Source organism: Amia ocellicauda, chromosome 4, assembly GCF_036373705.1.
Source record: "Amia ocellicauda isolate fAmiCal2 chromosome 4, fAmiCal2.hap1, whole genome shotgun sequence".
NCBI lineage: Eukaryota > Metazoa > Chordata > Actinopteri > Amiiformes > Amiidae > Amia > Amia ocellicauda.
This window is the reverse complement of record NC_089853.1, coordinates 43,913,964-43,936,005: the sequence shown is the minus strand read 5'-3', so window position 1 is coordinate 43,936,005 and position 22,042 is coordinate 43,913,964. Positions and strand designations below refer to the sequence as shown.

General features: G+C 42.3%; 1 protein-coding gene across 2 annotated transcripts; it reads right to left on the bottom strand.

The window, feature by feature from the left end:
- Nucleotides 1–1,696: 1,696 nt before the first annotated feature.
- ncoa6 (nuclear receptor coactivator 6) lies at nucleotides 1,697–21,449 on the bottom strand. Of its 2 annotated transcripts, XM_066702431.1 has the most exons (15): nucleotides 21,202–21,449; nucleotides 18,521–18,794; nucleotides 18,021–18,176; nucleotides 17,552–17,674; nucleotides 17,123–17,251; nucleotides 12,998–13,798; nucleotides 12,480–12,626; nucleotides 11,073–12,360; nucleotides 10,726–10,844; nucleotides 7,382–10,486; nucleotides 6,813–6,866; nucleotides 6,540–6,570; nucleotides 6,139–6,180; nucleotides 5,693–5,856; nucleotides 1,697–4,680 (listed from the first exon to the last, which is right to left on the bottom strand). In XM_066702431.1, exons 2-15 carry the CDS (start codon nucleotides 18,750–18,752, stop codon nucleotides 4,628–4,630), a joined length of 6,444 nt encoding a protein of 2,147 aa, XP_066558528.1. In that variant the 5' UTR covers nucleotides 18,753–18,794; nucleotides 21,202–21,449; the 3' UTR covers nucleotides 1,697–4,627. The 2 variants fall into 2 exon arrangements, with proteins under 2 accessions (XP_066558528.1, XP_066558529.1); XM_066702432.1 differs by lacking the exon at nucleotides 6,139–6,180.
- Nucleotides 21,450–22,042: the final 593 nt, after the last annotated feature.

Genomic DNA, 22,042 nt, shown 5'->3' with positions numbered 1-22,042 from the left:
ATAATGCACCATGTCACAAAGGTCGAATCATTTCAAATTGGTTTCTTGAACATGACAATGAGTTCACTGTACTAAACTGGCCCCCACAGTCACCAGATCTCAACCCAATAGAGCATCTTTGGGATGTGGTGGAACGGGAGCTTCGTGCCCTGGATGTGCATCCCACAAATCTCCATCAACTGCAAGATGCTATCCTATCAATATGGGCCAATATTTCTAAAGAATGCTTTCAGCACCTTGTTGAATCAATGCCACGTAGAATTAAGGCAGTTCTGAAGGTGAAAGGGGGTCAAACACAGTATTAGTATGGTGTTCCTAATAATCATTTAGGTGAGTGTAGTTGCCAGTTTTATCATATCGATTGATGCAGTCCCTATTGGTAGTGGACACATTTGCAAGCAGTTTAATTGACGTTTTTGGTTGATCTAATTTGCACTTGTCTTATAACCTGGAGTTTACTAAGTAGAAGTACATCTGAAACAGACGCATATGCATACCAGTTGTTATAAAGATAACTTGCGAGTTATTGTAAAACACACACTCAACATCATTAGATTGACTAGAGAGTCTGTTGGGTGGTTGCGTTACCTTCCATTTAACGTCACGATTCCATTGACCTCCACGGTGCGGGAGGAGTTTCGGCAATTGGTTTCAGGTTAGATTGTTTATATGGTGCTGATACACAGCTTTTTTAACATAGTAAAATACATTACCAGTGCACAGGAATAAACATATTTGGGCTAAGACTGGTCGTTGACATCATTTTGTTTAGATTATTCCGTAATTATCGTTTTTTCTTAGTTTGATTTTGCTGCTTGTGCTGCTGGCTGCAAACGAAGAGCCCTTCTCTGGACCGTGGGAGAGGTCAGAAAAAACACCACCTGTATTTTGGGGAGAAAAACAGGTTTGTCTTTGGTTATAGATATTGCAATATTTTGATTTTGTTTGTCTTTTTGTGTTGTGTCCTGCAGCTCGCTAGCAGAAACGTGGTCAATCTGGGATGGTGTGTTTTACTTTCACACAGACAATGCTGTATTTATTTTCAATAGTTTTCAGAATATAAATGTAGCAGTACGACCAAATTATCATCGTCAGTTCTTAAGGGAATGTTGCAAAAACGAAAAAGTGGTAAGTTGCAATGTTTCCATAAAATAATTAATCTTTCTGGTATGCTATTTCTGAGCATAAAGTTTCGTGTAGTGATGCTGTGATTATATATATAATCATATGTTATGATATAACAAATAGACTTGTGTATACATTGATGATGTGACAATGTGTATCGATCTGCTGCTATGGGGCTCTTTACTTGATCTAAGCGCCAATGAGTTAAGGAGGGGTTGTTGAGTGTATAGCAAATTCTGCGCAGCTCCACCAATGGGATCGGCGGGATTGTGCAGATCTGTGGAAATCTGCGCTATTTTTGCAGTTCTGTTGAAAAGTTTGAGGCTGCGCTTGTTCTTCATTGAGGTTTGCAGCTATTAAGTCGTCATACACTGTTTGCTTTTTAAACACTGTATATAAGTGCAGATTTGAATATGCAAAGTATAACCAGGTCTGTTTGTCTTTGTTTTGTTTTTCTGGATTCCTATGGTTTCCATATAGACCATCAGTATTGTGCATTGATTCAATAAGATAAAATGTGTAATGAAATGCTCATACAAAATTAATATTGTAAACAGCAGGAAAGAAATGCTTTAAGGAAATAGTAACATTTATTGTGAACATCACACAATTACATGATACAAACCCTTAAAATATGCCTTTTAAAATCTCATTTCTTGTGTTTTTACTCTGGTCCATTTCTACAACGTCAGAAATATTCTACAAAATTATTTACAACCACAAAAACAAAAACGGTCAAAAGAATTATCATAATCCTAGGCATTGTTACACACATTAGCTTCTATTCACATACAGTACTTAAGACTTAAAAAAAGGCGTAGAAAAAAATCAAATAAAAATAAAAAAGACATTTGAAGCTCAAACTCAATGTTTTCGTGTTGGTTTAAAAATATATTATTTTATCAGTATAATCGGGAACAACTGAAAGGAGAAATAAACCCAATGGGTTCAACTTTGCTATGCTATCTTCAGTTTATTCCGTCAGTTTAAACCTTGAATGGGCTACACTTGAAACTGTGTCATAGGGAAAAGAAAAATAACTGGCACAGCATTGTATGGAGGCTAAACAAAACCCACAAACTGTAATGGACGGTTTTGTCCTATAAACAGGGAAACAGCTCAATGATATGAAAAACATCAAAGGAACTGGTGTCACTGGCAAGACTGGGTGCACTTTGGAAAAGGAAAAAACAACACACTTTTAAAAAACGTACAAAACGCATTTTAAATAACCGCTCGTCTCTGTATTTCTGGAAACACTGAAAACTGTGTTAAATCTGTGAATTTAGCATGACAAGACTTCTTTCACAGCTCAGACTTCCCCTCTGTACCAACATGCATGCACATGTTCTGGGTTTGTATGGTTTTTATTCAGTCTCTGTACTGATATATCACATTGCATCTCTGTTTAATAATTTGAACATGTTTTCTGAAACAAGACAAAAAATACAAATAAAAAACACATTTCAAGAAAACACGCACAAACAGACAGCATCCAACTCCAATTTAAATCAAACTCAAGATTTCTGGTTAAGGTTGATTGTAATAGGGGGTTACCAGGAGAGCACTACTCCATTACTAGGACACATCCCAAACTTCTCTAAACTGTACAAGTTAAAGCATTCAATAAATCACTTGAACAAATTATAAACAGTAAAAACCAGATTGTCTTTTGCCTAACAATATTCATTATGAAACATTCGGTAACTATTATACATGGTAGGTTCAGGTTCGACCATCTTTTAGACTAGAAACCACGCAGCAGCTAAAAACATGTGCTTTAAATGGATTTATGTTTCTTAAAGGTCTGGGTTCAAGGTGAAATGTAGTATGATAGCCCTCATTCATTTGGCAACGGAAGAGAAAAATCGATTCTTGATCTAATTAACCAAGCAATTATCATTACAATCGTGGGCAACGATCCAGTGATGGCTCTACACATCACGTCTTGTGATATTTCAGGTGGTGCAGTACTGATTGGTTTTCTTTTTGTTAATTACAAGTATAATGAAGGCTTGTATTACAGAAAGGTACAAATCTGTACCTCTGTATATTTTACCCACTAGGAACAATACGAATAGAACTGAAAGCTGACAAGACTTTAAACTTTTAATTGATTGGTGCTAGAACCCCAAAATGTTTATAGTGACTGCTAGTGGCAGGATGAAGTAGGGCAAGAGGATCACAGTAGAAATTGAACCTACTGTAACTTAATTTCTCACGTCTCAGAGGAAAGATGGCTGCATGACTTTTAAAGTAGTAGTGAGGGGAAACCAATGTAACTGTACACAACGCAGAAGGACTGTTCATGCTCGTCTGGCTTTATATATTTGGTTTTAAATGGAATTTAACCCTAAATTAAACCCAAGAGCTTTCTGCCAAGAAGTTAAATACAAGTCAGCTTCAACCTTCTTTAAATGGTCTTCCTCAGTCAAACACGAGCCTGTGCACGATGTGAATATATATTTAGTCTAGATATGTACAGTTTTCAGTATCAAGGATCACATTTGGGAAGCCAAGAGTAAAAGATCTGTCCTAAACCTCTGTATTGTCTGCATTTGTTGGGAAACCCCTCAAAATCTGCACTAGGTTGTCCTAGCTGATATTACATGAATCTACAACTAACTATAAGATAAGCATATGACAATCTGAAGGTTTACTTTCCACTGACTGTTTGCAAAAACTTTGTGATGGAATAACACCTCCCACTTTGTATACTTGTGAACCCCGGTATCACCACAGTTTGCAATCAACGCCTATAGACGCTTCATGAATAAACCATAAATGAAGACGGCAAAGGAGCACCTTTACATTTAGCGTGGCTTAAGATGCCGGCTACAAACGTCACAGCTGAGCTTCGGTCCAGTAATCAAGGCCGAAAATAAACCACATCTATTTACACAGAGTACCTAAGCTCAGAAAAAGAGCATTCAGAACACCATATACAGATAAAAACGAATCTTTTCATAAGTTTGCCCACCAGCCCACCAGAACACTATGATTGTGTGTTACTGAAAGTTAAAGAGCCAAAACATGGCCATATGCAGGGGGGTAGGACACTTCTTAAGATGTATTGTATAATTTCATAACTAAAATGTTAAAACACTGAAAATGCAACAATCTTTACCGATGTCAGTTAATGGCTAATTCATGACTAGGATCCAAGAAAACAGATTCTGACATCCTCCATATCCTTACTTCAAGACAGAAAAAGATTGTAGAAAATTTAATTCAGCGTTTTTGAACAAAAATTACACAATTAACTTGCGACATTTTGATAATCAGGTGCCTAAATATTATTATTCCAGCATTTGAAAATGAAACTCTAAAATAAAAACTCACATTGCTGCGGGAGACAACACCAATATTATAATTATTAAAACAATCATCTGTACACAGTTATTTCTTTCATTAAAAAAAAATTAGCCCAGGAAAAAAAAAAAAAAAAGCTGATAAAAATAATTCACAAACATTTACAATTCACATGTTAACAGTACAGGTGTCATTTCGATTTCCTTCGCTTGGCTTGTGTTGGGCTGGCGCTTGTGTTTGTATCTGGAAAGACAACAGGGAGTCAATTTAGTAAACAGTTATACTAAGGAAAATGTCTTCACATAAAATGTTAAGTGATTCTGTGCAGCACCTTTAAATATTTCTGCTAGATTAATGTAATACTAATAATAGCTTTCAGGGGTACTTTGTAAATAACTTGAATGCAGCTAGAATTTGTGATCCAAATCCTAAAAAGACTGGACAATGGTAACCTTTATCTAATCCTTTAACCTTTATAAATCTATGTATGGGACCATGTTAATGGGATCCTTAAAGAGGAACTGCAATCCACAATTTGTTATTTCAATTCTGTTAGCTGTATATATTACAATTATATCCTACTAGGCAACTGACCCAGGATATGTTCCATTTTAAAGAAATTCTAAATTTTGTACGCGTTTCGGCTCACTTTACCTGCCTTTTTGATTTGATGTAAACAAACGTGACGTAGTTGTGCCCCTAGACTCTGCCTTCAGGCTAGCCTGGCGTCTACAGGGCAAGAGCTTTTAAAAATAGTAAATGTGTTTGGATAAATTGATAAGCTGAATTAAGTGAATTATATTTTAAAATATATATAGGCCTAGCGACCATGTCAGGTTTTAAGCTTTTGAGCAGTACATCAGACAGACACCCAGCCTCACTGCACTGTGGGGCCACGCTGACGTCACTGGTTGTCTGCTAGAGAGAAAATGGTGGTCACCTATGCGTTCATAAATCACAGTTTTCCTAAATATGTCGAAAATATATATACATTTAAAACAATACATACAGCTAACAGAATCAAGATTACAAAAAAACCTGGGTGCAGTTCCCCTTTAAATAAAAAGCTTAATTGATCTCCTAGCTAAACAAGACAAATACTTGTTCCCATGTTGGAATATAAGGCTCTTGTTCAGGTTGGGTCACTGTGATGCGTTTATGTAATCAACACCCACCAGTCTTTAGATTGGCTGCAGCCTGCACAACCACACGTTAGTGGGCTGTTCACATTACCCCCACCCGTGACCCTGCGTACCTTTGACGGTGTTAGTGGTGTTGGCCGAGCCTGGCCTGGTGGACCTCTTCCTCTGCCCGTTCTCAGCCGCCTCCTGCACAGCAGCCGCCTCCTCCGTGTCCCTCTCCGCCCGCGAGCTGCGTCTGCTTGGGCCTTTGAGCTTCTCAGGCGCGCCCTTGGCTTCCCTGAAAACAGAAGAAGTGTCGCCCTTAAGAGTAGCAAGAACACTTTCAGAGCATTTTAAATATCCAGTACCTTGGTTTTTGTTTGTTTGGTTTGGGTTTGGGTTTAGTTTTTTTGTTGTAGTTTTAAATCGATTTCCACCAGTTCACAGCGGTGCTCCGGTGCTTTTTCATTAGGAGGCCTTTGTGCTGTTTTTCCCCACCTAATACAGATACCGTCCGTCTTCGCCTGATAGTAAAGGAATGGTGACGTCGTGTGTACATCCAAGCTACACACATACATACCTCGGGACAAGGTGGACAGGCATCTTTCTTTTCTTTACATATCTGTTGTAGAAGTGGAAAAACAGCAGTAAACTAATATTGAATGACAGTTTGGTTGAGAAATGTAGTTTTCACTTTGAACACTAACTGCCTCTTCAGCCCTTACCTGCGTCAACAAAGAGCAGCTGAGGTACAGTCAGTGTCCCAAATCAGTGAATGGAAATGGAAGCCAATGGGACGCAGCCATTTTATTTTAGGGAATGACCTATTTCTCATTTCTGTTTAATACACAATATTTATTCATATTTGTAGGTATGCATGGTTTAAACTGTGGAATGATTTAAGCCGAGGAGGAAAATATAGTTCTTATGGTCTTAAAAGGATATTCACAAAATACAGAAACATTCTTAAAGACTCCTTACCCCTGTTCTGTTACAGTAGCTGTATCATCTCCTGTGGGGGGGGGGGTGAGAAAAGTATGATTAATGATTGATCATATTATTTTATGCTGTTTACTTCAGGAAAACAGTACATGCTTCTGTATCATTTACAAAGCAAGCCTATACAACTGCTTACTGTTCCCGAATGTGTACAGAATGTGTTTGTTTTTGCTCTATTTGCATTTCATTCACAATAATAATTTAAACAATGTTTTGCTTGTTATCTTGCACTACATGGGTTTATAGGCCCCTTACCAGTTTTCTCAGCTACAGGCACCTCCTGTTGCGGTGGTTCAGGGTGAACAGATGCTGAAACATGACATGTAGGATAAGTAATTATGCACACAGTAAAACTGAAGCACCTGAGAGTCAGCCAATACTATTTCAGTCAATAATTTGAAACACAAAGCTTTACATCTGCCAATCAACGCCATGCTTGTTTTCCAAATATGATTTTTTAGCAAAGACGGAATAGAGTGTGCTGGGACGGGTTTGTTTATTCTTCTGTCATGTTTAGGTCCTGCATAGCTGGAGCCTTAATTTCCAAGAATGAAGACCTAAACATCAGCTTAAACATTATCTACCGCTGGACTGATCTAACCAATAGACTTCAGATAAACAACTTGTTGGGTTACTTCCACTACTGGCTAGGTTTGGAACACAGCATTGCGCAGTGAGGCAGGGAGACTTCACTTCCTAACATTTGGCTGTAGAAAAGGGCCTGTGTTTATAAACACAATGAATGACAACCTTGCTCCTTTTCACTGTAAGTGAGAGAGGAGGTGTTCCTGTGATCTTACAGCTGTCTGGCTTAAGGGAAATACCTGCACTCTGAGTGTTCCCTTGCAACCCTTTGTCCTCTGCCAAGTCTTTCTGTGGTGCTGGCTGACTGGTCTCGGCCACTGGGGCTGCAGAAGGTGCCTCTTTGGGAGCAGTTGGTGCTGCTGTACCGGAGGAACTGCCTACAGTGTTGGTAGGTCCAGTGAAGGCTGATCCAGCAGTTGAACTAGCAGATGAAGGGGCAGGGGAAGTGGCAGGAATAGTTTTCTGGCTGGCGGCAGGTTGTTCTCCTTCAGACGGGCTTGTCTGGATGCTTACAGGAGGAGCCTGTTGAAGTCTGCCCCCAGAAGCCACCGCTGATTGCACGTCAACCTCAGAAGGTGCTGGATGGTCCTCTTTTTTTTGCGGAGAGTCAGGCACACCCCCGCTCGATTTGGTCATCCCGGTCTGCCCTATTTTGTCAAGCTTGTTCTTGGATGATGCAGTTGTAGGGGACATTGGACTTCTTCTGGCATTAACAGCTCCTGGACTGGCACAAGGTGGAGAAGAACCTAGAGGCTGGGAGGATGGTGAAGGAGTGGCATTTGGACGGGGAGAAGGGAGCTCAGCAGTGTTGGGTTTGGCTTGAGGAATCTCAGCAGGGGTGCTTTCTTTTGGGGTTTCAGAGCATTGCTGTTGGGGCTGGGGAAAAATATTGACAGGAGGCCCCTGGTTTGTAGGTAACTGAACTTGTCCCAGGACCATAGGCCGACAGGTCTGGGTGTTGGATTGGTTGACCGGAGAAGGCTGGGTGATTACAGGTGCTGGGGAAAATTGTATATTAGGTTGCATTTGGAGAGGCGCTACTGGTTGGGGCATGACATTTGTGGTAGGGGGAATGGGAGAGGCAGGAACCTGAAAGATTGGACTAATGTACACTGTGCTTGGGCCTGAGCCTGGGATGAACTGGGCTGGGCGGGAGTTGGCAGAACTAGAGGTGGATGCCTGATTTTCAGAGGGTTTAATATTCTTATTAGACAACACTAAGGCGGGCAGCACATGGGAGGAAGTGGCAGAAGAAGAACTGATGGTATTGGATGTCACAAAGACGGTAATCTGTTTGGAAGGGACTGATGTTGACGATGGTGGCCTTTGCAAAACAGCAGGGACATTTGCAACTGGGATGGGGTCGGGCTCTTTCGCAATCACAGGAGCACCTGCATCTGAGCTCTGAGAAGTGCTAGGATTCCGAGGGACCTCCTGTTCCACTGGGAAGCGAGGACTCTCTTTCCTAGTCTTTTCTTCTTCTGGAGGACCATCCTTCAAAGAAACATTGGGGGCACCTGAATTGTCCAGCAGCTGGCTCAGAGAAGTTGGGGGTTCTCTCAAAGCAGGGGAAGGAGCAGCTCTGGATACATCTTCAGCAGACAGCGGTGGCTGCACCTTCTCTGGAGCCAAGGCCTCCCGTCTAGCTGACTCTTCTACTGCAGTTTTCTGCTCCTGAGTTATGCGGGGACTTTTTGTCTCTAAGACAGAAGAGTCTCTTTGAGGCTGGTTTGCCTGTCGCGCTTCCATTGGTACGGTTTGCCCTTCCTTATTCATATCAGGAGGGTTTGCATGGATACCAGGGAAAGGACTCTGAATGTGCTGTGTCCCCAGAGTACTAGGTGGCAAGGTATTGCTAACAGGACTGGACAAAACAGGAGGAGGATGAACCAGTACGTTTTGAGGGTTCACCATGGGTTGTTGGTGTTGGGGAGAAGCAACAGCAAGTTTGGCCTTTACATTCTGCCGTCCTGGACTGGGGGTCGTTTTACGGCTAGAAGCTGGGCTCGATCGCCTGCTGTTGCTTGGACTTGCCCTCTTTGCAGGCCCTCCTGTGGAGTGCTTATCTACTTTCCCGCCTGTAGTTCCTGCATTGTTGCCCGAAGAGAAAGTCTGCTGTCCGTTGTTGTTATTGTTACCGAGAGGTGTTAGACTGGCCGGTGCCTGCCCGATGGCTTTCAGAGTGGTAGGATTTAGACCCTGCTGATCAAAGCCTCGATTTAGATTGGGCTGCCTTGGAGGCAAAGGGATATTGATCTGAGGTGGAAAGAGTCCAGCGATGGAGGCATTCAACCTTTCAGGAGAGAGGTTGATCTCAGAGGGTTCTGTGCTGGGAGGGCGGTTGGTAGGCGTATGGGGGTAGTACGGCCTCGGACTGGCCCGATTTGGTGTCTTGGGCCGGGATGTTTGCGAAGTGGTGGGAACATTAGGGAAATGGAGACCATGTGACCCAGGCATGGGGCCTGTTGGTTGTTGTTGTTGCTGCTGCAGCTGTTGCTGCTGCTGAGGGCTGGCGCCTTGGTGCTGGGGAATTGGTGAAGGCCCAGGCTTCATCAGGAGCTGGTTAGAACCTGGGTTACCAACTAATTGTGGACCACCATTTCCAGCCTGGTGACCCATTTCAAGGTTTGATCCATCCTGCAGAGAGTGCATACCAGGAACATCCTCAGGGCCCAGCAATGGGCCACCCTGTGTTGCATCCTGGAGAGGCATTCTCCTTGCAACCCCAGTTAACTGTGAGCTAACTATGAGAGGGAGTCTGGGTTTGTCTGGGGAGCTTCCTTGGAGGCTGATCATCACTGGCATGTTCCCTTGCTGGGAAACTGGCATCCTCTGTCCATCTCCTGGATTAAGGGGTCCCCTAGGTTGAGGCCCTCCCTGAGGCAGAGGAGGCCTCACAGATTTGGTATCCTGTTGCATCATTAACATCATCATCATCTGCTGCTGCTGCTGCTGCTGCTGCTGCTGCTGCTGCTGCTGCTGCTGCTGCTGCTGTTGTTGTTGTTGTTGCTGTTGTTGTTGTTGTTGCTGTTGTTGTTGTTGTTGTTGTTGCTGCTGCTGCTGCTGCTGCTGCTGCTGTTGCTGTTGCTGTTGCTGCTGCTGCTGTTGTTGGTGGTGTTGCTGTTGTTGTTGTTGGTGGTGCTGCTGCTGTTGTTGTTGCTGTTGTTGCTGCTGCTGTTGCAGCTGATGCTGGTGGAGCTGAGTCTGACCCTGGGACATCACCCCCGTCTGGCCTGGTGGGAGACTCTGCATCGGTTGCTGCTGTTGTTGCTGTGGTCCATGTTGCATGAACTGAATAGGCATTTGCTGCAGGGCCCTCTGGTCTCCTGGTTGACCAGGAAACCCTTCAAGTAAAAACAAAACACAAAGCTGGGTTTAGAAACCAGATTAAAATTTATAATAAAATGTTTCAAAAACTTTTAACATCCCCAATCCCCTTCTTTACATGCAATGTGATAAATAAAATGTATCTCTGAGATGCATCACTGTATTATCAAACAAAGCAACACATTCAATCACTCAAACACATGCAATCACCTGTTAAGTGTAAAGAAACTGCAAAATCTCTACATCCGTCACTCACCTGGAGGACGATTGGCAAAGTCTGTGAGCTTGGGGCCAGCAGCATCCATTCCCACTCCGTGCTCGCCACTCAAGGACTGCATATCCGAATCATCCATGCCAGGGGGCCGCACATCGAGACTGTCACACGCAAAGTCATGTTATTCAATTTTCAGCTGTGTGCAACTGATTTTTATAGTAATTAACTCATAGCTAAAAGACAAACTGTCATAAAACCTGCAAACCATTTAGATTATTTTCTTTTAATCCTATAAAGAGAAATGTATAAACTACAAGCAACTGCTGCAGAAGCCTGTGAAAACAGATTTGGAGTTATCCTCCCCAAAAGAGATTCAGAATTCTCCTTACCCAAGCCCTTCCTCTGGCTGCGGTCCCGCTGGCCCTCCATTGTTGTTAGTCTTTTTCTTGCGCGGCGGTTTCTTTTTCTTGGGCTTTGTCTGGTTGGCTCCAGCCTGCTTACCACCAGGACCAAACTGACTTGCAGAGATGTCACTCTGCAGCAAGTTGACTAGCAGTGGGCTAGTCAGAGTAACGTCCTTGTTTCCTGGGAAGCCCCCAGGTTGTACACAAGGACCACCCATGGGCATCTGCCCTCCGAAATGTGCATTGAAAGGCATCCCATGCCCAGGAAAATGTCCGTTGCCAACTTGCATATGAGGGGGACCCACCATTCCTTGTTGCTGGGATTGGACATCAGGGAGCATCTGCTGCAAGGCCATCTCTCCAGCAGCACCACCGGGGTCAACAAGCTGTTGTGACTGCTGTGCCACGTGTTGCTGTAGCTGCTGTTGCTGCTGCTGTTGTTGCTGCTGCTGCTGCTGCTGCTGCTGTTGTTGCTGTTGCTGCTGCTGCTGCTGCTGTTGTTGTTGTTGTTGTTGTTGCTGCTGCTGCTGCTGCTGCTGTTGTTGCTGTTGCTGCTGCTGCTGCTGCTGCTGCTGCTGCTGCTGTTGGACAAGATGGTGGCCTCCTGGAAGTCTCATGGATTGCCCATGCAGACCCATTACTTGGTTGGGATTACCATTCATAGGAATTTGTTGTGGTTGTTGTGGCTGCTGTGCTGCCTGTTGTTGCTGATGCTGCTGGGGTTGCTGACCTATCTGAGTCTGGAACTGGACCATACCCCCTTGCACATTAGGTGACGGCCCCCTGATCTGTCCTTGCATGACACCCGGGGGACCCTTAGCCCCAAAGGCCTGTTTGTTCCCTTGATTGGCAATCATTTGCTCCATCATGGGATTTTGCTGCAGGATGACCTGGTGATTCTGGTTTCCCATTATCTGCCCATGCCCTTGCATCATGGCCTGGCCCTGCTGGGGCATCATCTGCTTGGGAGGTGTCATTCCTCGCTGAGGACCCATGTTGGGGTTCTGACCCCCTACCAGCATCTGCCCCGGATTCACAAGCTGGGCCCTGGATAGGACTGTCTGTCCAGGGGACGAGGTGATGGGCTGGGGCTGCATTCCTATCATCTGGGTCTGGAGGCCCTGGGAGGGCTGTCCCATGCTTCCTCCAGCAGTGCTCCCAGGGGGCTGGTTGTTCATGCCCCCATGAAGGCCCATTATGTTGTTCTGGATCACATTGGGCTGACCGTGGGTTCCCTGCATGTGGTTAGGAGCTGAGACAGAAGGCTGGCCTCCTGGATTAAAAAAAAACAGAACAGATTGATCTGCTGTACAGAATCTGATGTGGTTAGTCTCCTCTTCCTCAAATTATAATACATTATAATGCCTGCCTGTTCAGGGAGGATCCACTTACCTGCATGTTGAATGCTCTGGGTGCTCTGTAGTTGGGAACTGGTGTTATTTGCAGGGGCCCCTACAGTACTAGGGGTCACCTGGCCCTGGAGGAAGTTCGGATTGGCTTGCACATTCTGGAATCCCATGGGCATCCGTTTTTGGATACCTGGAATGGTATAACATGAAAATGATTGCAATATAAACCAATCCTGATTTACTGTACTCCATTGTGTTAATTTAGTTAAAAGCCTACTACTGAGGTGTTTCATTAACTTAGTCAGTGTACCATATAACACTTAAATTACTGGATCCAAATTCAGATAGGTTAGAATCCTACTGCATACCCAGAATAGATGTAGACTCCGTTTTCTATAAGTTATACTAGTCTTATTGCATACATATGTGCAGGCTACACATTTTTGTTAAAATTAATTAAATGCCATACCTTACTAATAACTATTGTGATGCATCCCAAATATTTAATGTATAACAGAGCAGGGAGCATTGAAGTGGATGAGAGGCAAAGGGGTTTCTTACCTCCTATTCCAGAGTGGGGCACCTGTCCCTGCTGGGACATTACCATGAAGTTAGACTGCTGTCCCAGCACAGCCCTGCCCGGGGAGCTGACTGCTTGGGAGAAACCCTGGGGGACTGTGGGGCGGGGTCCCAGCTGAGCCTGGTTCTGCCCCATCATTGGAGGAGTCCCAGGAGAGCCCTGCTGGAAGGGAGAGGGGGAGGAGACGGGGGACTTGGCGGTGAGGTGCCCCTGTGGCGGTGCAGATGGAGGGGGAGGGGGGGGGACCCTTGGGCCGGCGACCCCAGGAGGTCCTTGAAGACCCTTGGATTGAGGGGCTGCAAACTGGATGTTCCCTGACTGTTGCTGCTGCTGTCCCATGGCATTGAAGCCCTGGCCAGTTTGTTGGCTTCCATAAGGGTACGGAGGAGGAGGGTGACTGGGAGTCTGAACAGTTGCCAAGGAAGGACGTGTTCCCATTTGTACTTGCGGGGGCATTTTCTTCCAGACAGGTACCATGGGTCCCTGAGTTGAGGGCGGCTGCAGGGCCCCAGAGGGCAGCTGGTTCCACCCAGTTGGAATGGGGATTTGATTAGGTGGGGTGAATGGAGTGCGTGCTCCACCTAAAGGCGGATGCTGTGATTGTTGCTGTTGCTGCTGCTGCTGATGGAGCTGCTGGAGGGTGGTGGGGTTGAGCTGCCTGTTGGTTTGCACTGGCTGCATGTGGTGACCCTGGGGTGGCATGGCAGCTGAAATATGAGGCTGCTGCTGCTGCTGGACCTGCTGCTGCACAGCCATACCTGACAGCAACGGATCCATCGGGTCTGAAAGCAGGCAAATTCCATCAAAGCATATTGTACTGCAGTGTGGGCCAATAAGATTGGGAAAGGATAAGTGCAGTACTTGGGAAACTATTGCAAAATTACATTACTTAGGGCTTCCATACACCTATTCAGGGAATAAAATTAACACCCGCCACCTGCCAAATGCGGGTAGATTTAGCCAGTGGCAGGTAAATCTGTCAATTTTCTGATAGACTATTTGTCGGTATGATTCAAACTATGAATTAATTTGTTGACGTTGTAGTGTTGGTATGTTAGCTGATTTGGCAAACCGCAATAGCATGTTTTTTGAAAATATATGGCATCTGCAGTCTTCGGTCCAGGAGGACATATTTCATAGAGAGCAATGAAGCATAAGTAAGATGGTTAAGGATATGTAAAAATAATGACTTAATTACTTTTCATAGTCATAATTACTGACTGTTTAATTACCTAGACAAGTGTTTCAGAATTATAATATGACAGAAAAGAAAAGAGGACCACAACAAACGCATGAATACATACACAGCCAGATATTGCCATTTATTTTGTATTCGCTGTAACTCGAACGCACAGTTATGTTTCCGAACGCAGAGCAGCAGTCTGAGTGTGGTGTGGAGAGGAAAAGCCAATTGTTTAGTCAAGTAGATTGTATAAATTAGCTAGATAGATAGGTCTTATACATTTTGTATTTCGCTGTTGTGACCGGAAAACATTGCCACAAGGATGCTAATGTTAAGGCATTTTCATTGCAGCTCACATTGCTAAACTGGCAATTGAATGAAAATGTTTAAAAAATGAAAAAGAAAAATATATTGGTCGGTCAATTACAGCTGTAATTGCAAAATATTGCTTTATAAAACAAAACAGTCACAACCTTTATAGCTAATTTGAAATTGTGACAAAAAGTTTCGGGAAACAATATGAGAGTCTCACACGAGATGCATGAGAGTTGACAGGTCTGCTGTTATTATGCCATTTCCATACGTCTTCTAATAATGTATTTTTACACAGATATTTATTAAACAGTTATTTTGTTAGATAAGTATTCATCAATTACAAGGCATTAATTTATGGGGAAACAATTTGCGATAGAGACATGCATTTCTTGCTGTGTAGCGTAGATTTACAACGCATCTTTGCTAGCGTGCAGGTATTGACCAATGGAAAGGACGTTACTGTCTGTCATCATTCCTAGAGATTATATATTTTTTACCCAACCCAACCACAGACTGTGACTATGAATATCTAGCCAATCCAGTTAAATCCTTTTAATGACGTGCAGAAACCCAGAGAAGGGAGTAGCACTGAAGAGGAAGAGGAGTATGAAGAGCAATAATGTGTCACCATATAACACCCCTTCTCATGTGTTAGTTTAGTGTGTTTATACAGATCCCCATTAGCTGCCATGTTATTGCATATATGATTGATTCATTTGAAAACAATGCTCCTGCACACTGTCTCTAGCAAGTTTTATAATTCAATAGAATGCACTGTTTTGATCAAAGACCTCATAACACTTGCAAGTAGAAACTGTGGGAGCATGTTTTTTCTATCCAGATCCTTTTCCCTCATACACACCTGTCTAGTCTATACAGGTGTGCAATTAGCTTTTGTTATGGTGATTGAATAATTACCTGAATAAATGCCACATTTTAACATGTTCACCACACATTTACTCACCCTCATGCATTTTTGGTGATGTTTGCCTTTGGCTGGTAAAAATACCAAGTGGCTGGAACATTTTTTCCTTCTACCAGACACAGTGGCTAGTGGCCAAAAAAGTTAATTTTATCCCCTGCACCTATTCAATATTAGACAAAGTAATCTCAACTACAAAATGACCCTGGTAATTAATTTTGCACATTTTATCACAGATCAGAAAAGAAAATCTTAAGTGCTCCATCTTTTTTTAATTGTATATACACTCACCTAAAGGATTATTAGGAACACCATACTAATACTGTGTTTGACCCCCTTTCGCCTTCAGAACTGCCTTAATTCTACGTGGCATTGATTCAACAAGGTGCTGAAAGCATTCTTTAGAAATGTTGGCCCATATTGATAGGATAGCATCTTGCAGTTGATGGAGATTTGTGGGATGCACATCCAGGGCACGAAGCTCCCGTTCCACCACATCCCAAAGATGCTCTATTGGGTTGAGATCTGGTGACTGTGGGGGCCAGTTTAGTACAGTGAACTCATTGTCATGTTCAAGAAACCAATTTGAAATGATTCGACCTTTGTGACATGGTGCATTATCCTGCTGGAAGTAGCCATCAGAGGATGGGTACATGGTGGTCATAAAGGGATGGACATGTTCAGAAACAATGCTCAGGTAGGCCGTGGCATTTAAACGATGCCCAATTGGCACTAAGGGGCCTAAAGTATGCCAAGAAAACATCCCCCACACCATTACACCACCACCACCAGCCTGCACAGTGGTAACAAGGCATGATGGATCCATGTTCTCATTCTGTTTACGCCAAACTCTGACTCTACCATCTGAATGTCTCAACAGAAATCGAGACTCATCAGACCAGGCAACATTTTTCCAGTCTTCAACTGTCCAATTTTGGTGAGCTTGTGCAAATTGTAGCCTCTTTTTCCCATTTGTAGTGGAGATGAGTGGTACCCGGTGGGGTCTTCTGCTGTTGTAGCCCATCCGCCTCAAGGTTGTACGTGTTGTGGCTTCACAAATGCTTTGCTGCATACCTCGGTTGTAACGAGTGGTTATTTCAGTCAAAGTTGCTCTTCTATCAGCTTGAATCAGTCGGCCCATTCTCCTCTGACCTCTAGCATCAACAAGGCATTTTCGCCCACAGGACTGCCGCATACTGGATGTTTTTCCCTTTTCACACCATTCTTTGTAAACCCTAGAAATGGTTGTGCGTGAAAATCCCAGTAACTGAGCAGATTGTGAAATACTCAGACCGGCCCGTCTGGCACCAACAACCATGCCACGCTCAAAATTGCTTAAATCACCTTTCTTTCCCATTCAGACATTCAGTTTGGAGTTCAGGAGATTGTCTTGACCAGGACCACACCCCTAAATGCATTGAAGCAACTGCCATGTGATTGGTTGGTTAGATAATTGCATTAATGAGAAATTGAACAGGTGTTCCTAATAATCCTTTAGGTGAGTGTATATGTGTATACATATTTTGAATGTTAAACACTAAAGAAGAAGGCAACATGGAAAAACAAACACTGTGTTGCCTGATGTAAGCAGCAGGTACATTTCCGGCTCTGTCCAAGTTCTGTGCACATCACCCTCTATATATCCCTACAGTCTAACACAAGAGTCCAAAGGTTAAAGACTCATACCTGTCTGGGAGGCGGGCCGGGCTGCCCTGGCCTGCATCTGGGCACTGCTTCCTGGGACCATCACCTGTGTAGCCATGCCTGGGCCAGAGGGCACCATGGACACAGCCGGGTTGTTCATCCGTATGGCTCCTGAAGGAAAAGATAATTTGAGAATGTGCAGCGAACAACTGAATAACTACAGCAGCTGGGGCATTCTCATTCCACAAACATAATAAAAAAAAAAGTACAATGTATTGCCAAGGTCTGCCAGCTGGCGAGGTAATTTGCAAAATCCCATGACTTTAGCATAAGGGGGTTTAAAAAAAGTGGAAACCAAGCAGGGGGCTATAAAAATTATTCAATTTTAACTATTTTTGATTGACCAAATGTATTCTTCACTTTAGAATGAATAATAAGCATAAACATAAGCATTATCATACAGATTCATACCTGGACCTGGCTGCATGGGGAAGCCAACATCCATTCTCATCTGACTGGGTCCCCCTATGGGTCCATTGACTCTGACCTCTTGACCTCTGTTCTGCCCCAAAGCTACATTTATAGCACCTTCTCCTAAACACAAACACCATCATCAAAATAGGGCATTAATAATGAATATGTATCTTCTGCAGTATATGGAAAGATTGTAACTCAAACATCTAATTGAGCATCATCAGTAATATATTTCAGGTTTGTCTTGTTCTGCAAGCAAACATTACAGTAGAGATATAGTACAGTTATTATACGAGGAGGATAAACCACAAAATACAGACCAAATCAGAAAAAGAAATGTCACAGTCTCCTTGCATTCAAAATGTATAGAATTAAGCCAACTGTAGCAATTAAAGAAATAAAGAAAGAAATACAGATAAACAGGTTCAATTTCAATGAATTTGCCCCTAAGCCCCTCATCTCATACCTTCTATCTGCACAGACAGGATGCCCAGGTCTCGCAGCTGCTGCTGGTTATTCTGCGCAATCAGACGCAGCCGGTCAGCAGCATCACGGGGGATGTTGAATGTGACACGCACGCTGTTCCAGGGCTCTACGCGCCGAGGCTGCATCCTCTCCGAGCCTGCAGGGGGGTTTAGAAGCAGGGGTGAGACCGAATCACAAAGATAATCCGAGCACATCCTCTCCTGGGAGAAGTAGCTATGAAAATATACAGTCTTGGTAGGGAAAACTACCCCATTATGTTTCCACTGATTACGTGGAGCTGGAATACTGTAATTATGCAGTTATCATGTTAATTACATAGTGGTGTTTATAGGGTGAAATACAATTATGGGCAACTCCAGTCCTCAGGGGGCAACAGGATCCTCTGGTTTTCATTCCAACTCAGATCGTAATTACTTAATTTAACTCATTATTTGGACTGGTGCTCCCTAATGTAATAGATAAGCTGCCTTGTATGCTCACCTAGTTCCAGCATGCCCGGCACATTGTCTAAGATGTGGTCAAGCTTCTCCTGGAAGTCCTCATCCTCCATGTTCCCCTGGAAAGCGATGAAGATAGTGGAGCCATCATCATGGCGATCTGGCCGGTGTGCAAGGTCGTCATCGTCCTCCACCCCAGAGTCCAGCTCTGTGGCTGGGTCGCCCATGGATGCGGTCCACATCAAGGGCTGCCCTTGGCCCTGCCAGTCTGCCATTGCTCCCCCTGTAGAGCAACGTGGCGTGGTCACACACTGACCCTGGGGAATCAAAATACCATTGATGGCAGGGAGCATAAGTAACAGCCTTTTCAAGAAGAACAGAATCAGGTCTTCTTCAGAAACAAATCAGGTACTGTGTACATTGGCCTCAAGTGCTTGAAACTTGCATTATTGTGATTTACCACACTTAAACTACACAATTTTGCTTCTCACATGTGCATTGAACTAGGCCATTCTCGGCTTCCCAAACTGTTCTCAAGAGCACTCAGCCTTAAGTGAATTGGTTTAAAAACACGTTACAGGTAGTACCACAATGGCTTATTCTAAATTTCAGTAATTAGTCTCTTATACATTCATTTTATACACTGCAATGTGTAGACAATGTTGCTACCCTTCTAATTTTGTATATATGCAGACTATTTCTAAATAATGTTATAGTAGTAATAATAATTTTTAATATTTTAATAATTTAAATAATTTAATAATTTAATAGTTTTAATAACCACAAATGTTAAACATTTATCTTTAAGAGGTTATTTTCTTATTGCAACACAACCAAAACAATCAGTATTACACAATAACACAGATAAATAAAAGCATACAAAATTCAAATGATGTCATGGAAAAACAATGTGGCATATGATTTTTGGATATCCATACAAAATGAAGTCACACAATGGATTTGTCTTAATTGTATTCTATTCTATGAATGTAACAACATGTGTAGAAAGACAGTGAGCACAGTGTGTAAACAACTGAGTTGTGTTAATTTACAATATGCTTTATACAACGTTTATTCTTGGTATTTATTCTGCACTGGGTGACACAAAAATAGGAAAACAAAACAGGAGCTACACTTATAACATTTACAAAACTGGCAACTCAGTAATTTAGACATTTAAAAGAGATATACTACTGGTAAGCTGGGAGCCCATTCTAAAGTTGGTCTATGTTGCATAATTCACATTAACTTGAGCTCTTGGAACACTAAAAACATATAACGAGAATTATAACATGGTGAATTTAAGGGATTAATTTACAAATATGAATCTGACATATTTTAACTTAATTAAAATGCAACTGGTTCGTCTATTTTTCTAAGGACAATAATATAATCAAAAACAGAAAAAATCATAAAAGATTTAAAAGCCAATGATCAATATTATCTTTTATTAATGCCAAGGAAGAATATTATGATTATTTCTCTCCAGACCCCTTACAACATTTTACTGGTACTATCTATCTATCTATAGATAGATAGATAGATAGATAGATAGATAGATAGATAGATAGATAGATAGATAGATATACATGTCTATATATAGATAGATAGATAGGCCAATGTGTGTGTGTGTGTGTGTGTGTGTGTGTGTGTTTATATATATATATATATATATATATATAGACCAATAGAGTTTGAGCAATCCCAGTCCAGCTAATCCTCAATGAATACAGAAGATGGTTCACAGAGAAAAATTTTCGTGTTAAAAAGATCACTGAAATTCATCTGGTCGTCAAGTCAGTGAAGTGGCTAAACTGGCGAATTTATTTGTACTGCGACCACACCATGATGTACCATCTAGCCATCAACAGAAGTGTAACATTAGTGCTGATGCTATCAGTGCATCTGGATGTAACAATTTTGCATTAAACAAAATACAAACTAAATTATCATATTTACACATGCAGACAGGTAATATATAGCCTATTTAAATTATACTAGAAAAAAAAAACTCGTTCCATGTACGAAGAAGATTGTATTATCGGTTTTCACAACCCCTGTGTGTGTGTGTGTGTGTGTGTGTGTGTGTGTGTGTGTGTGTATATATATATATATATATATATATATATATATATATATATATATATATATATGAAATGTTAAAGCCAGCTCAAATTAAATCGGCTAGGTTTCATTTTCACGGCTGCAATATAGCTTAAATTAAGTTTGATATTTTACGAATATAGATTTAAGTGCAGTGTGCGATGTGGATTATGGGGAAGTATTTGGTCACACTGGTTCTCGTCCTGTTGGCGATGCGGATCTTTCGCATACGCATCCACACAGGAATAACCTTTTTAATGACATTTCGTTGTAGATGGCAGGTTTTCAACACACGAACGCGCCTTTGCTCGATTTACGGTGTAAACAAAAGTACCCGGAAGCAAAATCAACGAGTGTTGCGATTTGTTTCAATGCCAGTCTGAGTGGGCTATATATTTTCCGTCTTCAGTTCTGATCAGATTTCCGATATATCAACATAGCCATCATCACAGGCCCTGGGCTACTTTCCGCCACCATGGATGTAGACTATTGCACCGGCTCCGCAACTGGCGCTGTGAAACTGTCGTACCCACTTAACAACCTCTTGCTGTATTACGGTTAGGTTTGGTGTCCGCTTTAAAACATTTAGAAAAAATAAATGTAGTGCATTTGAACCCTTACCTGATCAATCCATTGGAAATTACCCCTCCTGATCAGTAACAAAAAAACGGGCAGCCGTGACAACAACACGGGGGGGGACACTAGAGAGCTTTTCTCTCTCTTTCTCCGTATTCTCCAAACGAACTACGCACAATTACTAAGAGATAGTGTATAAATGTGTGTTGCGCAATTGACGTAAAGGTAGCTGGGACCCCTGAACGCGTATCAGAGTTGAACTTTACGGTTTCTGCCACCGTAGGGTCCGCTAGTTCCGGCTCTTTCTGCGTAAATTAGAATGAGGGGAGAAGCCAATTCAGCAGTAAGAGAGAAATCTATTGGCTAAGAGTTGCTCTGAAATCCAGTAAACAGAAATACGTTTGGACGAAAAACGGACCAATAAGAGATGGGCACTATTCAGCAGTGACGGGTTTATTATCATTGTAGGAACTGAGGATTTCAATTACTTCTGTTTTTATCTACTTCTATTTTTGTCATTCGGTTGTATACTGTTATTTTATATTTTATTCTGAAAACTGTGCAGGCGATAGTTTAAGGGAGTACGATTGCATCGTCTACTATAAGCGTAAGATAACTTTTTATGTATGTTCAACCTTACACGATATCCCCACGTACACCAAAAATAAATTAGTGAAATAAAATAACGTTTGCTACTATTGATTTCATTTATACTATCAGTTCTGTCTTCGTGTTTGTCCTATTTTCATTGTCATTAGATAGCACTACACTTTAAGTCTTGAAATAGCAAATGCACAAATAAAATATACCAGATGTAACTCACTACAGAACATATATTATCTATTCAATTTGTGAATTTTGTGAGTTTTCAAAGCAATGTGATATT